This window comes from Pholis gunnellus, assembly GCF_910591455.1.
Source record: "Pholis gunnellus genome assembly, chromosome: 15".
Taxonomy (NCBI): Eukaryota; Metazoa; Chordata; class Actinopteri; order Perciformes; family Pholidae; genus Pholis; species Pholis gunnellus.
Genome location: NC_136542.1, coordinates 14090021 through 14116354, shown reverse-complemented (window position 1 = coordinate 14116354; position 26334 = coordinate 14090021). Strand labels below are relative to the sequence as shown.

The 26334-nt window shown below is 41.0% G+C and overlaps 4 protein-coding genes across 4 annotated transcripts in view; 2 read left to right on the top strand and 2 right to left on the bottom strand.

Annotated features, from left to right (window-relative positions):
- LOC306707319 (pleckstrin homology domain-containing family G member 3-like) overlaps window positions 1-10897 on the top strand; it is a 29500-nt gene extending 18603 nt beyond the window's left edge. Inside the window, exons 5-19 of the mRNA XM_079174712.1 lie at window positions 1308-1377; window positions 1476-1522; window positions 1626-1776; window positions 2122-2253; window positions 2813-2995; window positions 3147-3239; window positions 3958-4044; window positions 4139-4169; window positions 4384-4485; window positions 4598-4630; window positions 5421-5431; window positions 5793-6080; window positions 7028-7144; window positions 7891-9328; window positions 9434-10897. Coding sequence (XP_079030838.1) covers window positions 1308-1377; window positions 1476-1522; window positions 1626-1776; window positions 2122-2253; window positions 2813-2995; window positions 3147-3239; window positions 3958-4044; window positions 4139-4169; window positions 4384-4485; window positions 4598-4630; window positions 5421-5431; window positions 5793-6080; window positions 7028-7144; window positions 7891-9328; window positions 9434-10137 — 3487 coding nt within the window. The 3' untranslated portion in view covers window positions 10138-10897. The remainder of the gene's footprint in view (window positions 1-1307; window positions 1378-1475; window positions 1523-1625; window positions 1777-2121; window positions 2254-2812; window positions 2996-3146; window positions 3240-3957; window positions 4045-4138; window positions 4170-4383; window positions 4486-4597; window positions 4631-5420; window positions 5432-5792; window positions 6081-7027; window positions 7145-7890; window positions 9329-9433) is intronic.
- Window positions 10898-12119: 1222 nt separating this feature from the next.
- On the top strand, window positions 12120-18372 carry xgb (x globin; the record flags this gene model as incomplete). Its single annotated transcript, XM_079174711.1, has 5 exons — window positions 12120-12304; window positions 14780-14887; window positions 16505-16625; window positions 16930-17010; window positions 18253-18372. 5 exons carry the CDS (start codon window positions 12120-12122, stop codon window positions 18370-18372), a joined length of 615 nt encoding a protein of 204 aa, XP_079030837.1.
- A 160-nt stretch (window positions 18373-18532) lies between these two features.
- On the bottom strand, window positions 18533-21054 carry srp14 (signal recognition particle 14). The gene is made up of 5 exons (XM_079174431.1): window positions 20962-21054; window positions 20149-20221; window positions 19941-20053; window positions 19800-19832; window positions 18533-19619 (listed from the first exon to the last, which is right to left on the bottom strand). The coding sequence occupies exons 1-5, from the start codon at window positions 20983-20985 to the stop codon at window positions 19530-19532; spliced, it is 333 nt and encodes a 110-aa protein (XP_079030557.1). The 5' UTR covers window positions 20986-21054; the 3' UTR covers window positions 18533-19529.
- Window positions 21055-22296: 1242 nt separating this feature from the next.
- On the bottom strand, window positions 22297-26288 carry pld4 (phospholipase D family member 4). Its single transcript, XM_079175294.1, has 12 exons — window positions 26221-26288; window positions 25987-26061; window positions 25724-25884; window positions 25173-25356; window positions 24964-25084; window positions 24723-24850; window positions 24442-24642; window positions 24096-24235; window positions 23842-24007; window positions 23643-23739; window positions 23281-23503; window positions 22297-23193 (listed from the first exon to the last, which is right to left on the bottom strand). The coding sequence occupies exons 2-11, from the start codon at window positions 26035-26037 to the stop codon at window positions 23307-23309; spliced, it is 1446 nt and encodes a 481-aa protein (XP_079031420.1). The 5' UTR covers window positions 26038-26061; window positions 26221-26288; the 3' UTR covers window positions 22297-23193; window positions 23281-23306.
- Window positions 26289-26334: the final 46 nt, after the last annotated feature.

Sequence of the window (26334 nt, the reverse complement as noted above, 5' to 3'; positions counted from 1 at the left end):
AGACCCCTCTTTACCATAGAACCCTCTTTACCATAGAACCCTCTTTACCATAGAAACCTCTTTACCATAGACCCCTCTTTACCATAGACCTCTCTTTACCATAGATCCCTCTTTACCATAGAACCATTTTAATCTATTTTAGGGGGGACATGGTGTCTATAGGGGGAGATACCGGGTCAACAGTATGTGCCACATAGAAGAGGTATACGTAATTTGAAAGACGGGATTATTTAGAGATGCATCTCAACAGTGCATTGTGTGTCAAGTTGTTCTTGTCATGAATCTGTAATAAACATTGGGTTTTGGTTAGGCACCTGTTCAAATGTTGAAAGTATTGAATGTATAAGGGCTCAGAACGGTATGTTGTAAATATATGATAAATATCCCATTCTCAATTATGTTTCATAAATCGGACCAGCAATCTTGATTGGGTTAATAACATTTGTTACACTGCTTTGGTGTTAAATTAAACCATTTTTTACCATTTCAAGAATTGCTAAAAAATAGTCTAAAATCCCTCCAAAATACCACATTAAGACAACAAGAGCTTGAGGAACACAATAGAAAAATCTATGCTGGGATTTGTTATCAACTGTTGACATCTGGAGATTTCTATCTTGGTGTGTCATTAACTTACAATTGACGTGAACATTAATTGATAAACTGATAAACGACTTTTCTTTTATTCAGTTACACTGAACCCATCCTTCCATCCTTAAATATTGACAAAGTAATCATGTGGTATGAACAAGAACATGTTGACACATTTGCTTGTAGTCAGTTTTGTAAAGCCACATCGTCTTTGATCCAAGTTATGGTATGCATAACATCTTTCGTGCAGCTTTCGTGCAGAGCACTTGTGATGTTTAGGTTTTTTTGTGCAGTGGTATTTTTCCACAGTGAACCCTCCCTTCATGTATCCTTCTTTAGTGATGCTGAGGTCCCACCGTGTAACGCATTAAAATACCTTACAACTCTCATGTTTTGGTTTCCCAAGCTCTGAATAAAGCTTGTTTTCGATGGGACTGTGGGCATGGAGAATTCCAAGTCAAGAATCTCACGCTCAATCTGAGCATGAGACAATGTTCATGTTTAACAGTGTATGCCGCCATCTAGTGGAGATCTTTCACAACTGTGTTTAAATCTAAAAGTATTGCTATGGATTTACTTTGCCACTCATCGTCAGTCCTTCCTTTGGACTTTGGAGTTACTTCTGTTTTGTTTTTTTATTCCTTCCTAGACAAAGAAATTACTGAGCAAGTCCATTACCTCTCAACTTTCTCTCTCTGTTGTGTTCTGCATTCCAGTGAACTGCTGCAGTCCTTAGACATGTGTGAGAATGACCCTGTGGCCATTGCTCGATGCTTTGTAGATAAGGTGAGAGGAACCATCTTGCTCACGCTGATTTACAGTGACATCAGTTTCTCACATAAATAAACACTAGTGATGTGTCTGTCTGACTTTTGTTTCCTCAGAGTGAATACTTTGAAATATACACTCAGTATTGCACCAACTATCCCAAGTAAGTAGCTAAAACATATTCGTTTTTAATTACATCTTTGCTGTAGTATTTTCTTTGAGAGACAAATTGTACACGATTAATATGATTCTCTTTCGTCCTCCAGCTCAGTGGCAGCACTGACCGACTGCATGAGGAGTAAAACTTTGGCCACGTTCTTTGGGGATCGACAGGCTGCTCTGAACCGCTCCCTCCCTCTGGGCTCCTATCTGCTAAAGCCGGTCCAGAGGATCCTGAAGTATCACCTGCTGCTTCAGGTACAGAACGTCCTCCGTAGTCATTTTGTTTCAACACAACATTTCTTCCAAATGCATCCTGCAGGCTGTGGTAGATTTGTGGTTCTGTTATTGTTTACTATTCACTAATAGTTCTCAACCCTGTGTCATTTTATAACTGTTTATTTTGCAGCACATTGCCTGTTCAACCTTTTGATTTGATTAATTATAAAGAGCCTTAAGGCTAAAGGATATTTGGTATTTTTTGGTATCAATCAAAAAGATTTATTTGGACATGCATCTTTCTTTGTTTGGGGAAGGATTTCACTAGCTCCCTGTAGGGCGGACATTGTCAGATATTGTAACTCTCCCTAATCTCTTGTGAAGGAAATTGCGAAGCACTTTGACTCAGACGAGGAGGGCTATGAGGTCATTCAGGAGGCCATAGACACCATGACCGGCGTGGCCTGGTACATCAACGATATGAAGAGGAAACATGAACATGCTGTCAGAGTGCAGGTCAGAACAAAATACCATGCATGTATGCAACATCCTCTTGAAAAGGTATATTTATGTCATTGCCATGCAGTGCTTTCAGAGAATAAAAGGTGTACTCAGTCAAGGTTCATTTGCAAGATCAGCAGCTCTGTTTTTCTCACGTACCTCTGTTGTCCAGAAACTCTTTCCCCTCTTTTGGGGTCTGGAGGGCCCAAACACATTTCTTTCAATGATTTATTCCAGATATTTGCTTCTTTCTTTTATGCTTCTCAAGCATAAAGAAGTATTTTAAATCTCAAGTATTTCAAAGCAGATTTTGCACAAAGCAAATCCATGAACCGTCACAATATGGTTTTGGCCTATACAATACTGTAGTCCAGTTAAAGTGAGAGCTACAGCTTATAAAGGATTTCCTTACTTTGAATCCTTGACTGATTGGCTCGGTTTCTCTTCCTGGTGTTTTAATAAGGATTATAAATGAGCTCTGACATATGGCTGACATTTATTTTCTTTCATGCTGGAGGAACATGGCTGACCGTGTATGTGTGTGGGGGGGGTGTGCTTTCATGTGCATCTGCAGGAGATACAGTCTCTTCTCATCAACTGGAAGGGTCCTGACCTGACCACCTATGGAGAGCTGGTGCTGGAGGGCACCTTTCATGTCCTGAGGGCGAAGAACACCCGTACACTCTTCCTCTTCGAGAGGATGCTTCTCATTACCAAGAAAAGAGGAGAACACTACGTCTACAAGATCCACATCTCGGTATGGTTTTTGACATTTTTTCATCGATTAGTGATTTAATAGATCGGATTTCTAGTTAAATGACGCAAGATTTACATCGTTAATAACTTTTTATGAAGGTAGTAAATTGGATGAAGCCTTAAGTACATCACTACATTCATTGTTGTTGCAGTGCTCCACCCTAATGCTCCTCGACAGTGCCAAGGATCCCCTGCTCTTCAGTGTTATCCATTTTAAGCATCCCAAGCAACCTCATACAGTGCAGGTAAATGGTAAATAGTAACTGGGAACACCGGTTAAGCTGCATTCACATGGAATTAGGCAGATGGTAGGTTGCAAACCGGATATCATGCTCGTGGACGAGAGCAGGACGGTAAAATGAGGTGACGCCGGCAGAGAATAACGGTAACGATGGATGGCACCGCTGTCCAAAGTTAAAATATTAAAACATTTTAGCTCCATCCAACAAGGAGAAAGTTGTTTAAGTTTGCAATAGAATATTAAGAGAAAGCAGCATTTTATTGCTACATGCATTACTAGAATAATAGATGCAAAATTATTTTAATTAATATATTTTATTCCATCACCATAGCAACATATAATCATGCATGTTTCTTTTTGTTGTTTGGTTGTTTTCCCCCTCCCATCCAGGAGGTGTTGTCCGTCTGCCTGATTCCATATCAATGCAGCATTAATGTCAACCTGTCCTTCTGCTGCACAATTACAGAAAACTTAATGTTGCATCAATCGTGCAGAAATATCACAAAACACCTGCTGTTTTTTCTGTGTTTCTTGTAGTCTTAGAATAATGATTTAGATAATGTAATAATAGTATTAATAATAATAATTGTTGTGTTAACAAAACCTTTTAACAGCCAGTGGTTTGCACTGTATGTCTTTATTCTGCATCCGTGTATCTTATCTGGTGCATCTTTATTAACATCAATGACTCTTTACTAAATGACAAGTGCTTGTTGTTTCAGGCCAAGTCAGTAGAAGAGAAGCGTCTCTGGGCCCATCACATTAAGAGACTCATTCTTGAGAACCACAACACCATCGTCCCACAGAAGGTAACAAACACCGCCCCTCATGGAGGATTTTTATTCTTCTCTGCTACTCAAGAATTGCCTCATATTTAATTACAATCGTATTTTTTCTTCAAAGGCAAAAGAAGCCATCCTGGACAATTCTATCTGTAAGTGTTACATAAACGGTTACTTATGTCAATTGAACTGTTTTGCAACCAAAGATGCTGCCAACAAAACAGGAGGGTGTTTCATTTTAAGTGGAAAATGTAGAATGCTGGTGAATTAACCAGGAAGGCGTAGCCCATAACCCAACGGTCTATGAGCAGAACATTGTTTTTTAAATTGCGTCTGAGTGTAGTGACGTATCCCTGTGTTGCTCAGATCCAGGGAAGTACCACTATAGTCCTGAGCGGCTGAAGAAAGCAGAGTCCTGCCAAGCTGATGACTTCCATCTTGGAGGCCGGAATGAGAGAAGGAGATCAGGTTAAAACAAAAACTACTCACTCTATCTATTTGTGTCTATTATTCAAATAGTATTATAGAATAACATTGCTGATGATTAGTTGTCACTTAAACCTTTTATTCTTCTTTTCAGAGCCTGCAAAACAGATCATATGGAGCACAAAAGGTTGGTACACCTTGATGAGTTATTTGTTTATGTTCACTGGATGTTCACTAAGATTTTGGCAGCTACAAGGTCATAAACAGTGGGTCAGTTGATCCACGTTCTGGGTGCTGTCCAGTGGCCCGGCGGCCCCACAGCCCCCCCTACCTAGGTTATTTTGGGTCTGTCGAACAGGAGCAGCCCACATCTCTGTTGCACTGCCGCTTTGTTCTCCCTCAAAGACATCCGGAAAACAGATCAAAAGACACACTCATAATGAAGTTAATTATATGCAACATTGGTGGACGGCTTTGTCATACACAAGCTCTTTTCAATAGTCAAATTCAGCCTTGCCTTCAGATCCCATCTCCCTGCTCTTATCTATTCTAATTGGCCATTATGAAAGAGAAACCTCTGTATGTGTGTCCCCAGTTATCTTTTGCTCCCAGTCCAGATTCATTTTCCGAAGCAATGTAATGAAGAAGCCATTTTCATGTCAACCATTCCATCTCCGTGAGGGAGTAGGTCATCACATCCTGGCTAATTGCATCATCTCCTGTTTCGGCCTCTGGGAGGAATATGTTTCTAATTGGTATTAATCTAATCACAAGGCCTCCCTTAAGTCTGGGACAGACTAACTTCTGCCTCACTCAATCTATGCTTGTGTAGGCAGAGATTGTGTCCTGACCATTATTGTACATGCATGCATGTCGTATTCAGGTTATTTTGTCATGTAATATTTGACTTGAGCACGCTTTATTTCATACATGTTGACATTCTCTTTTGTTCTTCTTTGTCTTTGTTCTGCTTGCAGCTGTTTTGAAGGTAAGTGCTGAAATTCAAATGTTGTCTTTTATTAAACCTTGATAAGCTTTTTTCATTCTATTGTATAAAAGCGTTTTTTAGGTCAGTGTGCTGTGGTGAGATATGGTTTATTCAGTTTTGACTCAGCAGTTCAAACTTTCTATTCAAATTGGAAAAAGAACTCAAACCAAAAATTAGAAAGTACGAACCTTATCTTCCCAGAACATACTTTGACTTACCCCGGATTGCAAAAATCACTTCTCACCTAAAGCTGAAGCAGCTTTATTGATGATTCCATCCCATTTCCAGCCTTGCTATCACATCATGGCTCTAGCACTGGCCTTGCAATAACAAACCACATGTCTATGACTTCACGCTACAGCATGCAGACAGTGAGGGTGCACTGCTGGGGGAGAGGTGCTCCCTTCAGCCTGCCACTAGTGTCAGTACGCTGGCCTCCAGTCTAAGCGAGTCCCAGGCTGAGAGGCCATGTGTGGAGGATCTAATCCCCAGAAGGGACTCTCAGGAGCAGCTAAGTCCTTCTGACAGTGACCCGAAACTGGACTCTCCACCCAGTGAGGGGGTGCTGGAGCTGGAGAAGACAGAGGAGGCAAAGGAAGAGGAGGAGGGGGAGAGTTACAAGGAAGATATACTGATGGGAGACGACCAGGTAGCCGACTTTGCCAGCTCAGTGCTGGCAGCCATCTCCTGCTGGCACTATAGAGCCAGGGCTTTGCTTTCCACTCACTTCACAACGGTGAGGGTTTCTGCCACCCACGGGTTTCCTATTTCTCGCTCCATTCCACTGGCTTACCAATACTCTCCGCCACTCTTTTCTCCCATGCTGGCTCTTGCCCCTCTCCCTGTTTTTTTTTTCTTCATAAATAGAACAAACTAACACCTGCTACCATTTGCACTGTGCACATTGAATGCCTCAGGTTGAATTCCTTCTATTGAAGTGCATGGACTGAAGTTCTCCCAAACTGCTAACGGTGAATTCTAAAATGGGTGAAAGTCAATCTGGGTGCATGCCTTTTGCTTTTATTGTTTTGCTTTGGAGTTGGACGTCATCACCCTGTGCATGCACTGTTCTCCTCTGATGGATGTTTTTCCTCGTCTGTGTAGTTACAGTGTGCCATGTTTCATGATTGTGTTTTGTTTTGTTGGACGTGATTGATGCTGACGATTATCCTGTTGAAACCATGTCTGAATTTGCATTAGAACCAGTGGCCTAATGCGCCCTGTTAAATGTTGTTTGACTTCAAAGGTTAGCGTAGCCATCTAATTAACTGATCATTATAATAGCAAAAGCCTTGCACTTTGATAATCATATTGCCTCACCACATTTCCCCTCTGAATATTCAAGTCTTTGTTAAGGTTAATTGTTATACTAGTATTGTTTCTGAATATGAATTCATACTTAAATAATAGTAATAATAAAGACTTTTATCGTAACCATTGTAGTGGATTTTTGAAAGCTGACCTTACGACACATTAAGTCTCTTGGAAATGTCTGCCCACTGTGACAGATTCTTCTGCTGCACGCTGAGTCACTGCATGATCTCTAGGATGATTTAGAATACAAACTAAGCTTAATGGCGCACTCTGCTCTTTCAGGATGATCAGATCGGAGATACGGCTGAATGGAAAACTACACCAACAGAGGAGGTAAAACCTCACAGGCAGGAGGACAAACATGTGGATGTGGCTGTGAAAGAAACTCTTTCCACACAGGTGATTTGATAAAGAATTGCATAGATGTGTACGCCCATCCATTCATTTTCACTCGTGTCTCTGAGGCCACTTCTGACATTTATTCACTGTGTTAAAGAATGACCATCTATCCTCATGCACTTAGTATTGCATGGTTTGTTCTAAAGCATATTTTCTAGCCTTTGTATGTTTTGAATGACACACTTTCTGTCTATTTGCTGTTGTTATATAGTCTATCGGTGAATGAGAGTAGGCGTATTCAATACTGCAATAAGCATTTCAGTTATAAGTGCCCTTTGCTATGAGCAGAGCATTTCTCTAGGTGTATTTGAAAACATGCCCGGAGCTGTATTAGTGCCTGATGTTTATATATGGTCCTGGAAATGAAAATGCCACACACACACACTGTGGTCAGCATTACATTGTTACATTGTAACATTGTATTTTAGAGCAGTTCTTACCTGATTTTCACGGTAACTTGCACAATCGCAATGCTCACGGTTGAACTCACTATGGGGTAACAGAAATGAGACAACAAGGGAGTCTTTAGTAACCAAGCAGCAAATCACAATGGCATTGACAATTACAGATTGGTCCCTGTAATAAAGTGGGCCTCATAAGAAATAAAACATGCATCATAAATTGTGGATGCTTTAGATTACACTGCCCGGGTCCATTACATTAATGGGTAACGGAGAGTGCTTGCCATCGTGATGTCTGTTTTACTCATTAAATCCCACTTTGCAAACACTCCTATCATATTTCAGGAGCCGTGCCCTCTAGACTGTGTCTCTCAAGCAAGAAACAGCCATCCGCTGGAGATGCATTACTCCCAGTGCCCTGAGTCTCCGGTCTACCCTTTGCAACAAGGATCCGACACACCAGAATCTCAGGATAACTCGAGAGAAGCTGCAGAGGAGGAAGAAGGGGAGAGTGATTCCTCTGTTCTCCAAGTGGAGGAGACGAGTGTACTGACAAATGGGGAGCTCTCAGAAGAAGACGAAGAGGGGCTTTCAGACAATAAAAGCATCCTACCTTCCTCTGTGTTGGACCAGGCAAGTGTGATAGCTGAGCGCTTCATCAGCAGCCTTTCGAGACGGAGCAGTCTGGTGTCAGAGGACTTGGGGTCCCTCGCGTGCCCCTCACCCTCAATAGATAATGAAGTCTTCAAAAGCTCCTCAGCTTGCATGGATTTAGAGCAACAGACTCAAATGCTGGCCAGCTCTTCTCCAGAGCCACAGGTGATCTCCGAGGTTGATCTGTCGACGCCTGCACCCGATCCCGCACTCAACGCCCTCTTTGAAGAGGAACTCAGGTCCACTCTCTCTAAACAAGATCGCCTCCTCATCCGCAAGATCAGAAGATACTACAAACACGCTGAGCACCAAGATGCTACCTTTAGCATCAAGCGCCGGGAGAGTCTCTCCTACATCCCAGCAGGTCTGGTCCGCCACCTGAGCCGACAGCTAAACAGTAATCCTCAGGAGCAGGCCGTCCCAGTTCATAAGAAAGGCCTCTCTCGGAACCGTCCCACTTCCTGGTCAGTGTTTGACCTTCCTGGCTTGGAAAAAAGTCGAAACACGGACACTCATCAAAAGACTAAACCACAGAGACCAGTGGAAGCTAAGGCTAGATCTCAGAGCATCACAGATGCCTCTACCACAGAGGAAGAGTTTAGAACCTCATCAGACATGCTCAAGGTTTGGCAACACATGGAAATAGAGGAGGACAGCCAGGACATCCTGCAAATTACAGAGGAGAAACATAAAGACTCACGATTAGAAACAACATGGGATGTCAGCTCAGACACTTTAAATGTTAAAACCAGGAAGCAACCACCTCCTATTTTAGAAGAGTCTGAAAAAAGCACTGCCTCAGATGGCTCCTCCATCTCATCTCCCACCACAACCTTTCCAGCAGTGGAAGGGGGATCCTGTCAGGACTCTACGTCTCAAGACAAGGGCCGCGTCAACCATGGCCAACTATCCAAGATAATTAGCTTCCGAACAAGTATGGATGAGGACCAGATCCTAAACGACATGGGCAAGATGAAGAACAAGGTGTTCCAGCTGGCACGTCAGTACAGTCAGCGCATTAAAAGCAACAGGCCAATAGTCTGGCCGAGGAACCGAGAAAGAGCGAATCAACAGGGCTTCAAGATTTTGCCTGCTGTCCGTGAGGAGAAGATGCAATTGAGGAAAAAGGGTAAATAGGATGCTTGCTGCTTTCTTTTGCAGTAACTTTCCTCTTAAGCTCATGTATGGAGAAAACTGAAAAGATTTTTTTTGTCTTTTTTGTGTATGTGTGCAGGTAAACCCAACCTGAGGTTGCCCTTGAACACTTGCGATCAGTCAGTCGTCCATGAAGAGCGTTCTCCAAGCCCGGTCCAGACCCCCAGCTCTGGACCCTGCTCTGGACCCAGCTCTGGACCCAGCTCCCATAGCACAGTTACATGCCCACAAAGCCCACCGTCGGAGACGGTGATCTTCCACTGGCCTGACGTACAGGAGCTGCGCACCAAATACACAGACACCTCCCACTCCTCGAAACTAACTCGTAGCTGCACAGTCCCAAACGGGGTGCTGGAGTGCTGTACAAACAGGTGTAATGGGTGCTCACTCAAGTACAATAGCTCCTCTGACCTTCCTAAAGCTCTGACAGACGGTCCAAGGACAGAGTCTGAAACGGCATACAAAGAAATGTGTGATGTGGTAGAGGACTGGGCCCAGCCCGAGCTTCAGCCCCTGCTGTGCAGGTGGAGGTCCTTGGACCACATGCTTGGGTCTCTTCCCCTCCATAAAGTACAGAACTTTCAGGAACCTGTGCGGACCTGCTTCACAGCAAGTCAGGTGCCTCTGATAACGAGAGAAACTGGCAAAGGCGGGGACAACGTTCTCCAGGAGGACCTAGACTGTACCACAAAGTCTGCTGCCCCGGGTTCAGGGAAGATGGCGGAAAGTAATCTAGTGAAAAGCTTACGAGAGAAGTTCCAGAGCTTAACCACAAGCTCGTGAACATGTGAATTATGTAATTTTTATCAGGGACTATCACGTGGAAACCATTTACCTTTATGCTTCTCAACGTCCTCTTTTCCCTCAAAAAAATGCAACTTGTTGTCTGCACATTGTTTTCAGTATACACGGTGATGATTTCTGCACCAGTGAAACATAAAGGGATATTATTGGTCATTGGTGAGGGCCATGAGGAGAAAGCATATTGTCTTTAAAAAGGTGTATTGCAATATTTGTACATTAGTATTTGTCTGCACTGTACAATACAAGTTTTTGTAAAGATTTGTATATAGTCCCTAGTAATTAAGGATTAAGTTCTACTTTATTATTATTTGCATCAATTTGGTTTCCACCCACTGTTGGTGATTCTTGCTATAACTATAGCACTATTATCATTTAACCGTCTAAACTGTCCGCTAGAGTTTGAGGGGAAAGCAAAAAGGAGCTGAAGTGTCATTGACGAGAGGCCTCTGTTGTTGGCAAAGTCTCTAACCGTACGCCAAAGAGGGTTTCCTTTTAACATTTGTTGACTTTAATGCATGTGTTCACAACAGTAATTTGCTTCCACGTTTACTGTAGCTGCTTCTAAACATGTTTCACCAACTATCACTGGAGCTTTATTTTTCTCAATAAGCTGTATATTTTCTGTAATATTATTTATGAAACTGTATATTTGGGAGAGATTGGCCTCATGTAAATACTGACCCGTAGCAGCCCTTTTTACTTTTCCATTCCAGAACATATATCATTTCATACTTGAAGTTTCCCATATTTTCAATAAAAACAGAAATGGTAAATGTCCTCATACCCCTCTTTACGCTGTCATGCATCTCAAATACAGTATATCCATCCCATAGGGAAATCTACAACTTCCACGATCCACTGGTTAAATGGATTGAAGAATGCTTCCATGTTAATATAAGACTGAGACAGTCTGTCTGTTTTTAGAAGATGAGAATTAAGACTATTGCATGAATGTGCGGGATGCATAGCATGTGGAAGCATGTGGATCTTATCGACATCATTCTTTTGAAATGAGGATCAAGCAGCACCACGCAACTAAACGGCATCTGCAATGATGAAATGGCTTGCTCTGAAGTTATTGATGCATATGTGACTAAGTTGATTAGATAAATACGATTAATCTAATCATGAATAACATTTATCAAATAACATAAATAACATCTAATCAATGTCTGGAGACCCTGGGTCCTCAAAAACATATCAGCTTTTATTATTTCTTTCCCTAATTTTATGAGAATTGCATGTTTCAGAAGTCTGCTACAGACAATTACACATTATTATACATTATGCCTATATGAAATATTTCCTTCCGTATTTTTTCTTCTTTATCATATTACAGTTTGTGGCAAAAGGAGGGGTTGCTACTTCATATGTTTACTTGATTTAATTACTAATTATTTACAGGTGAGAGATTTAATCAGTGTACTTAATTTGCTATCAGAATCCGTCTGAAACAGCTAAAAGCAGTATAAAGTGGGCACTGCGTGAGTCTTTATTAATGTAATAACTTATCATCTGTCTTTTATTTAAATTGACTGCACGGCTCAGCTTTTGTGCCTCTCGGGGCTCAGCGCGCTGTTTCCCTCCCAGCTGATTGATCTTTGCATCATAAGCTGCTTCAAGTCAGCCATGAATAGACAGACGTACACCGGAAATCATCAGGGCAATCCTTCAACATAAAAGCGCAAATGCTCCTCAGTACCGCGTGTAATCTGTTCTCATCGACGAGGGGTTTTATTTTGAACCATTGACCAGAACTTGCAGCTGGTCTGTCTGTTTACTAACTTGACACCAGTCCGATATACCGGCCAGAGGCGTGTGGTCCAAAGGCGCAGTTCGAGGCGCAAATGCCAGCGACATCAGATTTCCTCTGGCACAAAATCAATTAACCCTTGTTTTTTTCTTTCTGGACTGGCGCAAATATATAATTGTATACATATTTTTTGTTTTGTCTGTGAAGAATGGGCTGCGCAATATCAGGTCTGACAGCAAAGGCAGAGTTTGGTGAAAGGACTACAGAGGATGATGATGCTGCTGCTGCTGCTGCTGCTGCGTGTCCCAGCGAGGATCAGATTCAGATGATCAAGGATTCATGGAAAGTTATCCGGGACGATATTGCCAAAGTTGGGATTATTATGTTCGTCAGGTAAAACGGTTAAACCTCTTCTGTACTTTTTCAGTGTTGTTTGCATGTCAATAACTCACAATTAAAGAGATAATTCGTCTAGTAGGCTGAAGCTATTTGAAAATGTAAAGCCATAGGATCAGGAATATTATAGTGTCACCATCAAGTCAAGCCAAGTATAAACACTAATTCCTTTTTTTTTTTTTTATAATTTGAATTTAATATAGGTAGCCTAAATATTGTGGATTTTGTAGTCAAAAGAAACACAACATGGTCCAACAACAAATGGTATTTTCTGTATCATGTGTGTCTCAAAGGCTCATACTCGTGATCATCATAACGCACAGCAAAGGAGCAACTTATCAGTTCAATCTTTTCAGACAGCTTAGTTCAACCTGTGTTCTGGCCTGCTGGCCCAAAAGACAAAGGTGTTCAGAAGGTCTTCTGTCTCACTTTGATAATGACATTATGCCTGTGACCTTTTCATACAAGCCGGAAAGTGAACATCGAGCTCCCCACCACCTCCAGCACATCCCTCCGTTCTTCCCTCTGGCCCACGGCTTTTCATTTAGAGCTCAGAGCAGTCTACCCCTCCTCCCCTCTCATCACTTCATATCACATCTTAACAACATTATGTAATGATACACAGCCACGGGTCTGCCATAGTGCTATACAATTAAAGGCTTGAGCCATCAGGACAAAGGCATTTTATCAATTAGGTTGACGACCTGCGTCTGGGAAAACATCTCTGACTTATGACAATACATTAAATGAAACAAATGAAAGTGTATGAGATAATGAAGGTGATAAAGAGCGGTGGACATTCAGGCTGCAACATTTACATTAAGGAGACTACGGGCGGGGCACATGGCTAGAAGTTCAATTCATGCCCTGTGTCCCCTGGGTGACCTTAACAATTGAAGAGATGACCTTAGCGTGTTAGCCTGGAAATTCATGGGCCACTTGTGGGTCAGGGCCCCCGGCTGTCAGGGTTTGTGTGTCATGACTGAACAGTAATTGTTACACCAAAACAGCAAATAACAGAATCACCCGTTTTTATTGTGTTCTTGCTCTTAATTTAACAGACCTTTTTCTTTGGCAAGGGGACGATCCCCCAATTTAAACTAAATAAGATCCTCTTAAGACTGAGATGGGACCCATTCGTCAGTGCCAAAATAGTTACAACAACCTCTGAACAGCGACAATTAAAATTCCACTCGAGCTATATAGCGCTACATTGTCTGCATATGAGCTCTTGCATGTGCGCCACAAAAGAGCATACAATGCTGTGTGAACAGTGGAAATAAAGCTGGTGAGCAGGAGGTATGCATTTCCAAGCCACTTACATTGGAGTGCAAACATTGTAGCATTACACAATGAGTTTATTATTGAGTCAATTAATCAAGAGTGAATTCTTAATGCTTTATAGTGAGTAGAGCCTGAATATTTCTCATTTAATGTAACTATAAGCCCAGACCCTTTCCATTTTAAAATGCCTGCACTACCAGTTGTAACACAGTAAGATTATCCTTTGAAAGTAATGAGCCAAACTATGGAGTTGCACTATATTTAAAACGATAAGACGATAGTTTGTTGTACAATAGTAGACATATGAAAACATGCAGGTTTTTTTAGTCGGTCACTCAAAAACATCAAGGGGCCTGTACGGTAGACACTCACCGACATTTTGTTTTGTCAATATATTACCTCTCTGTGGTATTATCTGCTCGTCAAAGGGCGCAGAGCTACTCATGTTTTGCACCATCACATTTCTAACACCTCCCCCACCTACTCTATTCATCAGTCTATCTATGGGAGCACATGTTTTAGACATCTAATGCATTTAATCATAAGAACTCTGTTATATATTTCAGCTTTAGAAATTCACGTTTTTTTGTAGAATAAGCTTTGGTTTGACCTGCCGCACCCACAAGTGCTCATGGTAATTATCTTCTTTTCCTTTCCGTCCCACGACTGCATTCTGAAAAACCAGAGTTAGCGTAAGCCTTGCATCTCATTGTGAGCACAACAATTCTGGCAGCGTGACTATTTTACAGGTATCTCAGCTGAAGGAGGAAGAACTCTGATTGGATGGCAGGATGCATAAAGGCATCTGGTCAAGGAAATTGATTGAGGTTAAAAAAAAGAAAAGTCAAACTCCATCAAGATCAGTGGCTCCATTTAACGGAGGACTCCAGCTCTGAGGGGGCAGGGTGGCTCATCACAGCTCCGGGTGGAAATGAGGGCATGAATTGGTCTGGCTACCAAACTCACAGATCCACCATGGCCTGTGACTGATTGCAGCTGTTAGGTGTAAAAAAAACAAAAAAACAGAGCGGAGGGCAGTGATGATAAGAAGAGAATTAGAAGCCTCCAAACGAATGTTGATGAGCTGAAAGTAGCAAATTCACACTCGGCACTGTGGATAGAGGGTTACAGTTGTTTTCTGGGATTTAATATGACAGGAGACGTGTACTGTTGTTGTCTTGGTGACAGGTTGTTTGAGACCCATCCTGAATGCAAGGACGTCTTCTTCCTGTTCCGAGACGTGGAGGACCTGGAGAGGTTGCGGACCAGCCGGGAGCTGAGGGCACACGGCCTACGGTCAGTCACCAACGCTGCACTTAACACATCGGCATCATCCACAGCAAAACTGAACAAACCAGCCAACGATAGCATAGCAGAGAACTGCATGGTATACGCTGGGCAGGAGAGCAGATTAATATCCAGCACCCTCTTGTCTTGCCTACTCTAAAAGATCAAAGTGTGTCATTCATTCATTGGCTTCTTTCAGGATGATGAACATCCCAGTTGCTATGTAAAATAGGACATGGCTGGTATTGTTATACATTTTCTCGTCAACAAATCCCATGAAAAGACTCAGACCAAACCTAATGCACTTCCCTAATGTGTATGAGGCAACCTGTCACCCATTGGTTAAAGAAGTACATCTTTAAAAACGGTGTACACATATTTATTTTCATTTTTAAATAAGGCTCAGTAATTTCCTCAGTTTTGTGCTTTTAAAAATATATATATTTTCAGCCGATGGAAACACGTTTGGTGCTCTTGTGCAGTGATTACCAACCCTTTTAGATTTCACCAATTTGTAATCCTAATTCATGTATACTCTTACCAAAACAATTTCTGCTTTTTCAAATCATCAGAGCCACTCCACAAATATTTCATGTACCGCTTGGGAGAAGGGTACAATTACCCCTGGTTGGGAACCACTGCTCTAGTGAGTATTTGCGGCAGCAGGACGGAGTGTGTGCGACTGACTCCAAATAAAACAATTGCAACAGTGTGGCTCATACATTTCTTTTAATAGCTTTTGGAAGACAAGGGAGCTACATGGCACCCAGAAAAACCAGGCTTAAGGCTACAGGCAATACTCGATACTGGAATCAATGCATAGTTGTTTTGGTCTTTTTATGGGAAAAAATACAGAACATCACCGGACTCATCTTTTTTAACAATACATGATAAAACCATGTTGCACACAGTGCAGTGTAATACACAAATCGTAAGATAAGTGTCAGGGCAAAATGCCTCAGGTAGTCGTATCATTACAACGCTGCTACCACTCTGCTGCAGACAGAGCTTGCAGCATCTATTACAGCCACTTGTCTGTTGTTTCCAAGGAGCATCGGGCCTCTGTGTGTTGCTCGATGCACAAGGCCAAAGAAGCCAATTATGGCGCACGGACTAAATGTGTTACGCATCCCAGCATGAAACTGCTGCTGCTCTCAAATTCAGTGATAAGGCCAAATGACCCTTCAACCGCACTCAGGGATATATATGTCCATGGTGGTAATGAGACTGAGGGAAGAGAGATAAACCAAGTCAAACCCATTGTTCTGTATTCATCTTCAAAAGTGTCACGCACACTCTCCTCGGTGATGGAAAACACCTGCAAAAGCAACAAAGAAAATTGATCCTGTCGTGTTTTGGTGCCGGGGGAATAAAACGTGTTTTCTAGGGGGATAAAGTAGCCTACGGTGCAATTTTGCGTCACCAAGTGTGAGCTGGATTGAAATGATATGAAATCAATTGTGTTTGATCTTTGTATCTTTCTCGGCACATGAGTTTACGAAACTGAAAATGTCATCATGCAGTCTTTCAACAGGTGTGTACGTACAGTAGTGTTGTTTCAGCCGATAGTCGTCCGCTGCTAATTCACGATCAACGGGGTGTCGTTTTTTCTCCATCTCTTTTCAGGGTTATGTCTTTTATCGAGAAAAGCGTGGCTCGACTGGACCAGCTGGAGAGACTGGAAGCTCTGGCTCTGGAGTTGGGAAAGAGCCATTATCATTACAACGCCCCGCCTAAGTACTACAGTGTAAGAGCAGTGATCCCAACGCTGCGTAGCACAGTGTGTCTTTGTGACGCTGTGTTTTTTTTTAAATAGAGGACTACACATATTCTAATTTCAACTAACACAGCAGCTCTTTATCAGACTCACCATTATACTGAGACCAAATCTAAACTAAAGCAGCTGAATGAATTCACCCAAAAACTGCAAAATGGACACACAACTTACTCTTGCAAATAACAATGATAGCAGTGACACACCAACTGGATATCATCCTAGTTACCACAGCGTATCAGTTAAGTATCTATCCCATCATTTTTTTGTTTTACAGTACGTCCAAGCAGAATTCATCTGTGCCGTGCAGCCCATCCTGAAGGAGAGGTGGACGTCTGAGCTTGAGGAGGCATGGAAGGTAAGTAGTGCCATTGAGGGACCTGTGTGTCTCTTTATGTGAGTGTTACATGAGAGAGACCTTTACAGCGACCCGTTCTGGGTGAACGCCGTGTGAAACAGCTGCTTGATGTGTGCGACCACCGGCCTGCATCAGCGTCAGTTCTTCACGTCGCTTCAATGAGATCATGTAACATGTCAAAAAAAAAGGGAACCAGTGCAACACAAGCCTGACTGATGAGTAATTTACATGTCACTGAACCAAACATGAGCATACGGAGGAAATGGAACATGGCTCTGTCACATCATGTTATGTCACTTCAAGATCGCCTGTGTTATTAATACCGGGACACTCGAGTAATGTGTGTTCCTACTCTGTGTTTATACACAATGGAGACATCTCTTTCCTTCAGGGAAGTTAGTTTTAGTGTGGAGCTTTCTGGTATTGGACCGCAGATGCGTCAATACATTTCAGCGGGTTTAAAACATTATTCACTTGTGGCCAAAGACATAGCTAAGAATAAAAAAATCAACTTTAATGTAAACTTATGTGCGCTTATTTTAGAAACAGTGTGTCTGCAGTTTCATGTTATATCTCTATATATTTACATTTAACATTTAATTTCAGTTTACAATTCTGCTTCAATGAATGGCCTCTACGGCCCTCTAGTGGTTGAATTTAGTCCGTTTTAATTTTATTTCTATGTCATGCCAAACATTTGGCTCATCCTACTTGGGATTACTAGACACCATTACTTATCAAACATAAAAAAAATATATCACATATACAATATTATTTTGTACATCAATAGTCATTCAAAAATATAGTAAATTGAGCACTGATAACTGCTACAAGCCTTAAATTTAATCTAATAAAAAGCCTTTTTCCTCAACGCTCACCTTTTCTTTAAGTAACTGGTTAATTAAAATGTTTTATATATGAACACTGAACACCTTTCATTAAGAGAAAATTATTTGATTCCATAACTGAGCCACACATCTTCCTGCAAATCCTCCAAATTTGGTGCATATGTGTGGACAGCCAAACAATATTTAACAGCACTGTTTTGCACGAATTCACACAGACAACGTACTACTAACTAGTATTTCTAAGGCCCTGTGTGGAAAATCAAGCCCAGGACACATACATAAGATGGTGATAGTGCAGCAATGTTGTCTACATACAAAATCATACTTGAAAGAATGAATGTCCTTCACCCATGGGGACCCTGACCCAGCTCAATATGTATCTTTTGTGATCCAGACCATGTTTCAGTTTGTGACCAGCCTAATGAAGCAGGGATACCAAGAGGAGAGCGACAGGCAGCGCCTCCTAGCACTCTCCCCGAAGGACAGGCCGGACAAGAAGAACACGGCGCTATGAGGGGCTTCTTCTTTCAATCACAGGCCGGACTGCTTTTACCAGTACAGCACAGAAAGGTGTAAATGTATATAGTGTATTTACTGTCTCCTTTTTCTACATCACTCATTTAGCGCAGTCATTGTTTGCCACTTACTCTAAATGGACAAAAGCAAACTTGCAGTGACTTTCAACAGAGCACTTTATTTCTGAACTTAACTTCTCCTCTTCCATGAGATCAGGACCCAGAGCACGATACAAATGTCTGACAATATATACCAGCTGTAGTTCAACCTGCCGAGCAATTGTGATGAACGGAAATGACGTTATTTAGAATTAGACAAAGCATTGTCTCTGTATTCATAACAAACATGCCTTTCAATAAAAATCAACGTTTAACATTTCTTGTCATGTCATACTTCAGAATTACCCACATTAACTCAAACTACATATTTTGTTCAGGTTCAACATTTTAAGATGGCCGGTTTTATAGCTTGGTATGAAACTGAATCAAAACAAAAATATTCATATTCAGTGTGCTTCGGGAGGTAAAATAAGATCATTGAATAAAGTAAATGTTCATCTCCGATATCAAGTCCAATACAGTAAAACTGGTTTAAAAAAAAAAAAAATCAAATCTGCTCTGATTTAGTCGTGTTTGAAGCAACTTGGCAGTAAAGTCATTGCTTATTCAATTATTTAAGGAAAAAAAAAGATACAAATGTCAATGAATTCTTCTTAAGATAAAAGGTCAAATTGAAACACGGCAGCAGAGCTCACAGGTCAGCCGTAAATACAACATAATATGGACTGTAACAATTAAATAGTATGAAGGGCAGGTAATCATTGGGCTCCGTGGATTAGGCTCCAGGGGTTGACGCAGCTGTTGATGACCCGGTTCCGAAGCAGAAATGGTGGCGATTCAGTAAAGTTGACTTGCTTCGTCCTGTACGAGAAATCCTCAGGTTCCAATGGCACCGAAATGCCAGGGATGAGACATTACCATGCAAACAATGGCACAATATCAAAGCGGTCACCGGGTGGATGAACAGCGAGTCTGAGGCTTCGGGTGAACGGGTCGAAAGCGGGGTGCGGCGACAGACCAGGTGAAGGCCTTTGCCGTTCCCTAGGATCGCACAGGCCAGTTCGGGTACCCATGGTTATGTTACAGAGTCTGTCTCTCATTGGGTGGCTTTGGTTTTCTTGCTTTTGCTTTTCTTATCTTTCTTCTTAAGTCCATCCATGTGAGCTCTAAGGAGATTAGAGTATGCCTGCAAAGAGGTGTTCCAGGTTCACGATTAAGTTCTCACAGCTCCATTCTCAAAGACAGACTAATATCAAGATCATTTTAATAATATCAAGGACACCCAATCAAGACAATCTGCATACAGTGACCAGTGGCCATAGCTTCAAAATGCCATTGAAATAAACACAAAATGAGCTCAACCTACCATTTGAAACTTGATTACTTCTTTGGTGTTAACCTGAAATAGCAAAAAATGAAAAGTCAGCATTAACAGCGTGTACAAAAACAGCAAAATATCAGAGATCTATTTGATCAAACAGACACATTGGAAACACAGTAAGCTCACCACTGTGCTAATTTTCTTCTTGCCATCAGACGCCCTGACGAGACATTTGTTGTCTGCTGGTTCAAATGACTCCGTGTGGCCCTTTCGGGCTGCTGGCTTGGTCCTCCCGTCATCTGGAGACGAGAAACACATCCCATTAGACGATGAAAGGGGAAACTTGTGGCATTATTTACAGGTTAAACTTGAAGGAAACTCAAGAGGTGCTTACACTTCTTTAACGTGATGACAACACTGCCAGATGTTCTGCACTTCTGGAACAGTCGCGTGAGCTCTGTGAGAAACTGTACAACGGAGCAAAAACAAAGATTAACGCGAGTCCTGTAAGAATGACCAATACTGTTTGGGGCTCCAGCACGAAGATTTATCATGAAACGATTCCACAGACGTTGACTGATTATACACTCAGTTTATTAGCTACACCTTGCCTAAACTATTGCAGTCTTATACAACATACCTACAAAAAACAATCTTTACGAAGGCTATCATTAAATATGCATCTAAAATCAACTGTTGGGGGGTTTAATCCCCTTCGGAGACATGTTGGAAGGTTGTGGTAGTGTTTAATTTGACTGCCTCAAATGTAACGTTAACATATAACGTTACATTTTTGATTGGCTTTACAAATGGAAACGTATTCGTTGTTTGACGTTACTTTAGTCTGCTTCAGGAAACGTATAACTTAGCGTTAGTTGTCTTGAAATGATCCGTTACGCTAGATTGGCGTCTATGTACAAAAATATGAGCAGTTCAACAGATATCTACGTGACCAAAGTCTGCGTAAGATTAAAATGCTATAAAGTGCAATAACTACATGTGCCAGCTTAAAGCTTAACACGAAACCAAACGTTAGCTTCAATCAAATGATAGCATGCTGGCTAATGGGTCCGACTAACGTTAGCTTGACTAACGTTGTGGCTGCCTGTTAACTAGACAGCTAAACTAATGCAGACAGGGTCAATTTATAGTTTATGATTAATAACGTCGACAGATGAAATAATTAGCAATATGCTCTTAATCTTACCGAATCATTTTCAAGCAGCACCATGACTCTAACTCCAGCTTTAGCGTTGGCTAACCACTGTGAAGGCTGTAAAGCACACGTACTACGTACTCCAGCCGGAGCCCCGCCCTGCGCCTACACTGCGGAAACAGGGTTTCAGTGACAGCGCCTCCTATGGCCGGGGAGGGGAATAACATACAAAGATCCCGTCAGTAGTAAAACCAATCAATCAAACAAACACATACAACTGCTGAAGGAAACATTTGTACATAGATATTTTCCAATAATTTCTTTGATTAAACACGCAATTTATAAAAAAATAGATATAAATGTATATCTACATTATATACCTACATTTTCATATAAGTTAACTATTTTCACGTCATTACTGTTTGATCCAAATGAAAGCAGCTCTTTGTGTTCCGGACAACTCCAAGGTCGGAATTGAAATGGTAGTATTGTTGTCGTAAAATAGTCATAAAATATGAACGTATAGTATGCCATAATAATATAGTATGGCATAGAAATGTCAAGTATAGCATGTTGAAAAAAATCATTGTATAGTTTGTCGAAAAAAGTAATAGTATAGCATGTCAAAACAAGTCAGAAAAAGTCATGTTATAGCATGTCAAATAAATTATAATTTAATATGTCGAAAAAATGTATTGAAAAAGTCATAGTATAGTGTCTCGAAAGTCATAGAAAGAAAAGGGTTAAAAAATAGTAATATAGTTTGAGTATAGTATGTGGATTAGAGTAATGAAAATGTCATAGTATAGTAAGTCATAAAAACTCATATTATAGTAATCGAAAAATGTTAGTGTAGTATGTCGAAAAAGTCCATAAAGTCATAGAATAGTATGTTGAAAAAAGTAATAGTATATTATGTAGAACAAAGTCATATTATTTTATGTAGAAAAAAGTCATTATTTGATGTAGAAAAAAGTCATAGTATAGAACGTTAAAAGAAGTAATAGTATAGCATGTAGAAACAAGTAGTATAGTCATATATAGTAAGTTGAAAAAAGTCATTAAAATGTCGTAGTATAGCACATCAAAAAAAGTCATAATAAAGTGATAGTATTGTATTTAGAAAAATAAAATCATTAAAAAAGTGAGTAGAGACTGTCCAAAGTAATAATAAAAAAGTAATATGTTGAAACAGTAATAAAAAAGTCAAAATACAGTATGTTGAGAAAAGTCATAATAAAGTCATAGCATATTATGTCAAAATAAAGTCATAAAAAAATCATAGCACAAACGAGAGGATATAATCATATTCTATTGTCCTGATTTTATCTCCAAACAAATCATTCATACAAAATCGTAGAAGCTACAAAAATACAGATATACAATCAATTTGTATAGCTTTTATTAAATAAACACTGGATCACAACAGGATTGCACACATTGTACAAAGACGTTTCAGTTTTTATTCAATCTGAGTTGAGTTAAAAAAGATGATTATACACACAGTCAGTCTGCAAGATCAGACATTTTGGCTTTAAAAAGTTAAACAAATGAAGACATTAACCACAATAAACCACACATGCTGGAGAAATTGTGGGGAGGGCTGTGCAAACCACCACCATATCTTCTGGTGCTGCCCCAAGATACAAACATTCTGGCAAAACATTTGGAGAATTAAGCAGCATATTCTTGGCCAGCAGATCCTATTCACATGCAAGTCACTTTATTCCTAGCATAAATAATGCTGTGTATAGAACCCTTCGAATATATATTTTTGATATCTGATGTTGGGCTGAAATTATGGTTGACACAAGTGACGAACAACGTCGTCGGCGTGTTGCATGGTTGTTTTGATGTATTTTGTTTTTCTCTGATTTATCTATTTATGTTTAATTTAATTGTTCTTCCTGGTCTTTCTTTGCCAGGTGCATGATTCACTATTATTATTCCTTTACTTGTTTGGGATTTGTTTTTCTTTGCTACAAAAAAACCCCTTAATAAAACATTTAAGTTAATAAAAAGTTAAACAAATAACTGTAAAAGTCAACAACAAGTCCCAGAGAGCATTGCTGGAAGAAACAACAATTCTAAGAGCTTCACAATTGGGCTGTTCACTTTTGAATTAATGTTGCACAAATCCAGCAGCTTGATGATCTGAGGGCCAACCCTACATGGGGTGTTACCCCACCAATACCTTGGACTTGATACAGTAGCCAATAAAAGACGATGGATGACGTGGACGAAGTGAAGAAACTCTGTCATCCTCAGTTTTGGTCCGGAAATCTGCGCTTGGAGAAAAGAAGAGAATGATGATGACATAAGAATTTGCACCACTATGCCACTACAGTGAATATGATTTATCTTACTTACATTGAACTTTCATAAAGAGGTTTCTGTCATCTTGATAATGCACAATCTGGGTGGTGCCCCAGGTCATCAAGGTCCACAGCAAACTCAGAGTACCAGTCTCTGTCAAAGACTGCCCTGAGCTGACCATGCAGGGTCTTCCGTACAGGGTGAGAAGCATGCTGGGAAATCACCAGACCCACTCCAGCTGTGGTCAGAAAGTAGTCACCTGACCAATTGGAGGTACCTAAAGGACAGCACAACATTATCTGTTCAAATATTAACCAATTCACAGGCAACAGACCGACTCCTCAACGCATAAATGTTTAACCTCGACAGTAAATGTGTGGGAATAATAATAATCCTGAAGACAATCTGTCACTCACCAATGTAGGCTACTTTATCAGTCACCATGTATTTATTGTGGTTGACTCTGGTATATGGAATATCAGACTGGTTTCCCACAGGCACAATGTACAGTTTCTGAAAAGCGAACGATGTGCAAAAAAAAAAAAGAAGAAAATTCAGAGGCAAAGATCGGCATTTTTACCCAGCAGATCTATTTTTTTCATGCTGTTGTCTTACTATTTGGATGCTGACATCCTGGTGAGGGCTGTCCATTGAGGCTAGAGACTTTAGGAAGGGCAGCATGGTTGGATTAGAGTCCCGCCCACAGCTGATCAGCATCCGCATCTTAACCCTTCTCTCGAATGCAGCAGTCCTGATGGCGTCGTCAATGAAAGGCCAGTATCTGTTCAATTAAAAGAAAAACAGAGAGGAAATAAAGACAAAGAGGCGAATAGTTTGATGGAAGCAAATGGTTTCTTTTCGAGTGTCACCTCTGAGGCTTTTCAAAGAGTGTGGTGGGGAAGTACTCCATGACGGCTACATCGACATAGTGTTGGGCCTCTGAGATGATGGAGAGAATAGCCTCCAGGTCCTGAGTCCTCGATGGAGGACAGAATGATGGTGGAGAACCCTGGGGTGAAACAAACATTTAATAATAATACCAACAAAAACATTCGACGCATACAACCTGACTGCCATGGTAACAGTTTGAGGTTTAGAGGTGGTTGAAACTGTAATACGCGCACACCGTACGGTGACTTCTGTTTAAATAGAGACAGCCCTTTATCCATCAGAATAACTGTCCTGTGAAAAGGAAATGAAACCTAAGGAACTCACTGTGAGGTACAGCCTGCTGGAGACCTCCTCAGTTCTCACCAGCAGGGGGTGCTGTTTGTTGATGGCCGTGTCATACTTTGAAGGCCAGGGCTGCGGCAGGGAGCTGTGGGATTGTCCCATTACCCAGTAGGACTGGAAAATCTTATGGAGGTCCTTTGCTAGACTGGAGCAGTTGTAGACAACTACTCCCAGTTCCTTCACCTAAAAGTGAATTATGAAATAATTTTGAGGTGCTTTAAGGTGTCACATAAGCGTCTGTAATTATAGATTTTAAGTGTTACCTGTGTGAAAGCCCTCCAGTCCATGTTGGCGCTTCCAATAAACACATGTTTTCTGTCAACTATCCAGAACTTGCTGTGGAGGACGCCCCTTGTCAAGCGTCCAAAATTCACCTTCCTCACCTGAACTCCTACGGACAGCCAAAGAGGGAACTGCAGTTAAGGGGAAGTTGGTGCAAACAATGCATCACAAATCATCACATACTGCAGTGAACGTCGAGAACAAGAACGGTCGCTTCCAAACCTTTCCGTTTCAAGATCTCTAAATCTGTGGAGTTTGTTTTAACGGTTGGAACACTGGTCACCACTCGGACGGATACGTTCCTGGAGGGCAGTTCTTCAAGTGCTTTCAGGATGTCCCTTCCCTGCAGAGGACAGACTCTCAGTAATATAGGCATTTTACAATAAAAACAACAGTTAATGTGTATGTTTCTCTCCATTTCAGTTACTCACAGGTATGTCAGAGGAAGAATTAACGTTAATGTCTTCCCCAGTTAAAGTCCAGTAGAAAGAGGCCACTTCAACGTGGTCCTTTGCCATGGCGATAAGATCCTTCCAGACATCTTCCAGAGGGATCCCAAACGTTTCGTTGGTTCTGTATTTCACTTGTAGAGGGATGCTCTCCACCAGCGCCATGCTAACAGACAAACAAAGACATCTGCTGAGGGAGTTCTTTGGAAACTGAACTAGTGAATATCATAATTTAGAGAAACTATTTCAGAATCATTAAGTTAATAGGTGTAAATAAAGTTATAAAGGAACACGTTAATTCATTATTCTACTGTTGTATGATAGAGATCTATGTTGTATCATTACATCGGTATAAAAATAACCATTAGGCCTACTATTAATAAAGTTATTGTTCAGTTAAGTCTCTAACTGTAACTGGTATCAAATGTACTTTGATCCACAGTTTAACATTATGTTAAGTAGAAGCAGATGTAGTTATCTAATAAACTAGCAGATATATATACACATATACACATCTTCAGAGGGATTATTACCTGCACTGGTCCGTAGAGGAATTGCTCCCACCTGTTTCCTGAGGAAGAGTCTCATGATCTTTGGGGGCTGGTGGTCTTTTCAGCACCGCGATGGCCAGCAGGATCCCGATGACCGTCAGACAGCCCAAAACCAGAGCTAATGTCACACAGCTGGTCGTCCTCTAACAACATGAAGTTTGATAGAAAAACAAGTGCAGGAGTCACAACAATGCGTCATGAAAACCAGAGGGAATAACTTGGGGAAATATTTGACGCAGTCTTACCCCTTTGTTTGAAACATAACTGTCATGGAGCCTGCTATACATAGAGGGCATTTTTTCACTTCATGTGGTCCTCGCCTATTAATGTTCAAAAACAGGAAATTGTCTTCTCAGATATTAAATAAACACACGACAACATCTGACCACACGATGACAGAACTAAACTATTTGCATTTTAAATTACTTGAATCTCAGCTAAGTTTGGTTTCCAAAGTATTGAAAGCAAAAGAGACTTACCCAAAGCAGATGCAGATACTTTTCCACTAGAAAGAGCTCACAACAGACTTGCTGCTTCCCCTCTAGCTTTCACCCCAAACTGATCTGCAGAGATACATCTGCTACCAAGTAGCT

Excerpts from the sequence above, each read along its gene's own strand:
- srp14 (XM_079174431.1), bottom strand. The coding sequence starts at position 20,985 with ATGGTGCTGCTTGAAAATGATTCG. Across the intron at positions 20,222-20,961 it reads TGCTGCTTGAAAATGATTCG|TTTCTCACAGAGCTCACGCG; the intron begins GTAAGATTAAGA and ends TCCGTTGTACAG. Across the intron at positions 19,620-19,799 it reads AAGTAATCAAGTTTCAAATG|GCATACTCTAATCTCCTTAG; the intron begins GTAGGTTGAGCT and ends ACCTCTTTGCAG.
- pld4 (XM_079175294.1), bottom strand. The coding sequence starts at position 26,037 with ATGCCCTCTATGTATAGCAGGCTCCATGACAGTTATGTTTCAAACAAA. Across the intron at positions 24,008-24,095 it reads CTCTTTGAAAAGCCTCAGAG|ATACTGGCCTTTCATTGACG; the intron begins GTGACACTCGAA and ends TTAATTGAACAG. Across the intron at positions 23,740-23,841 it reads AGGATGTCAGCATCCAAATA|AAACTGTACATTGTGCCTGT; the intron begins GTAAGACAACAG and ends TTCGCTTTTCAG.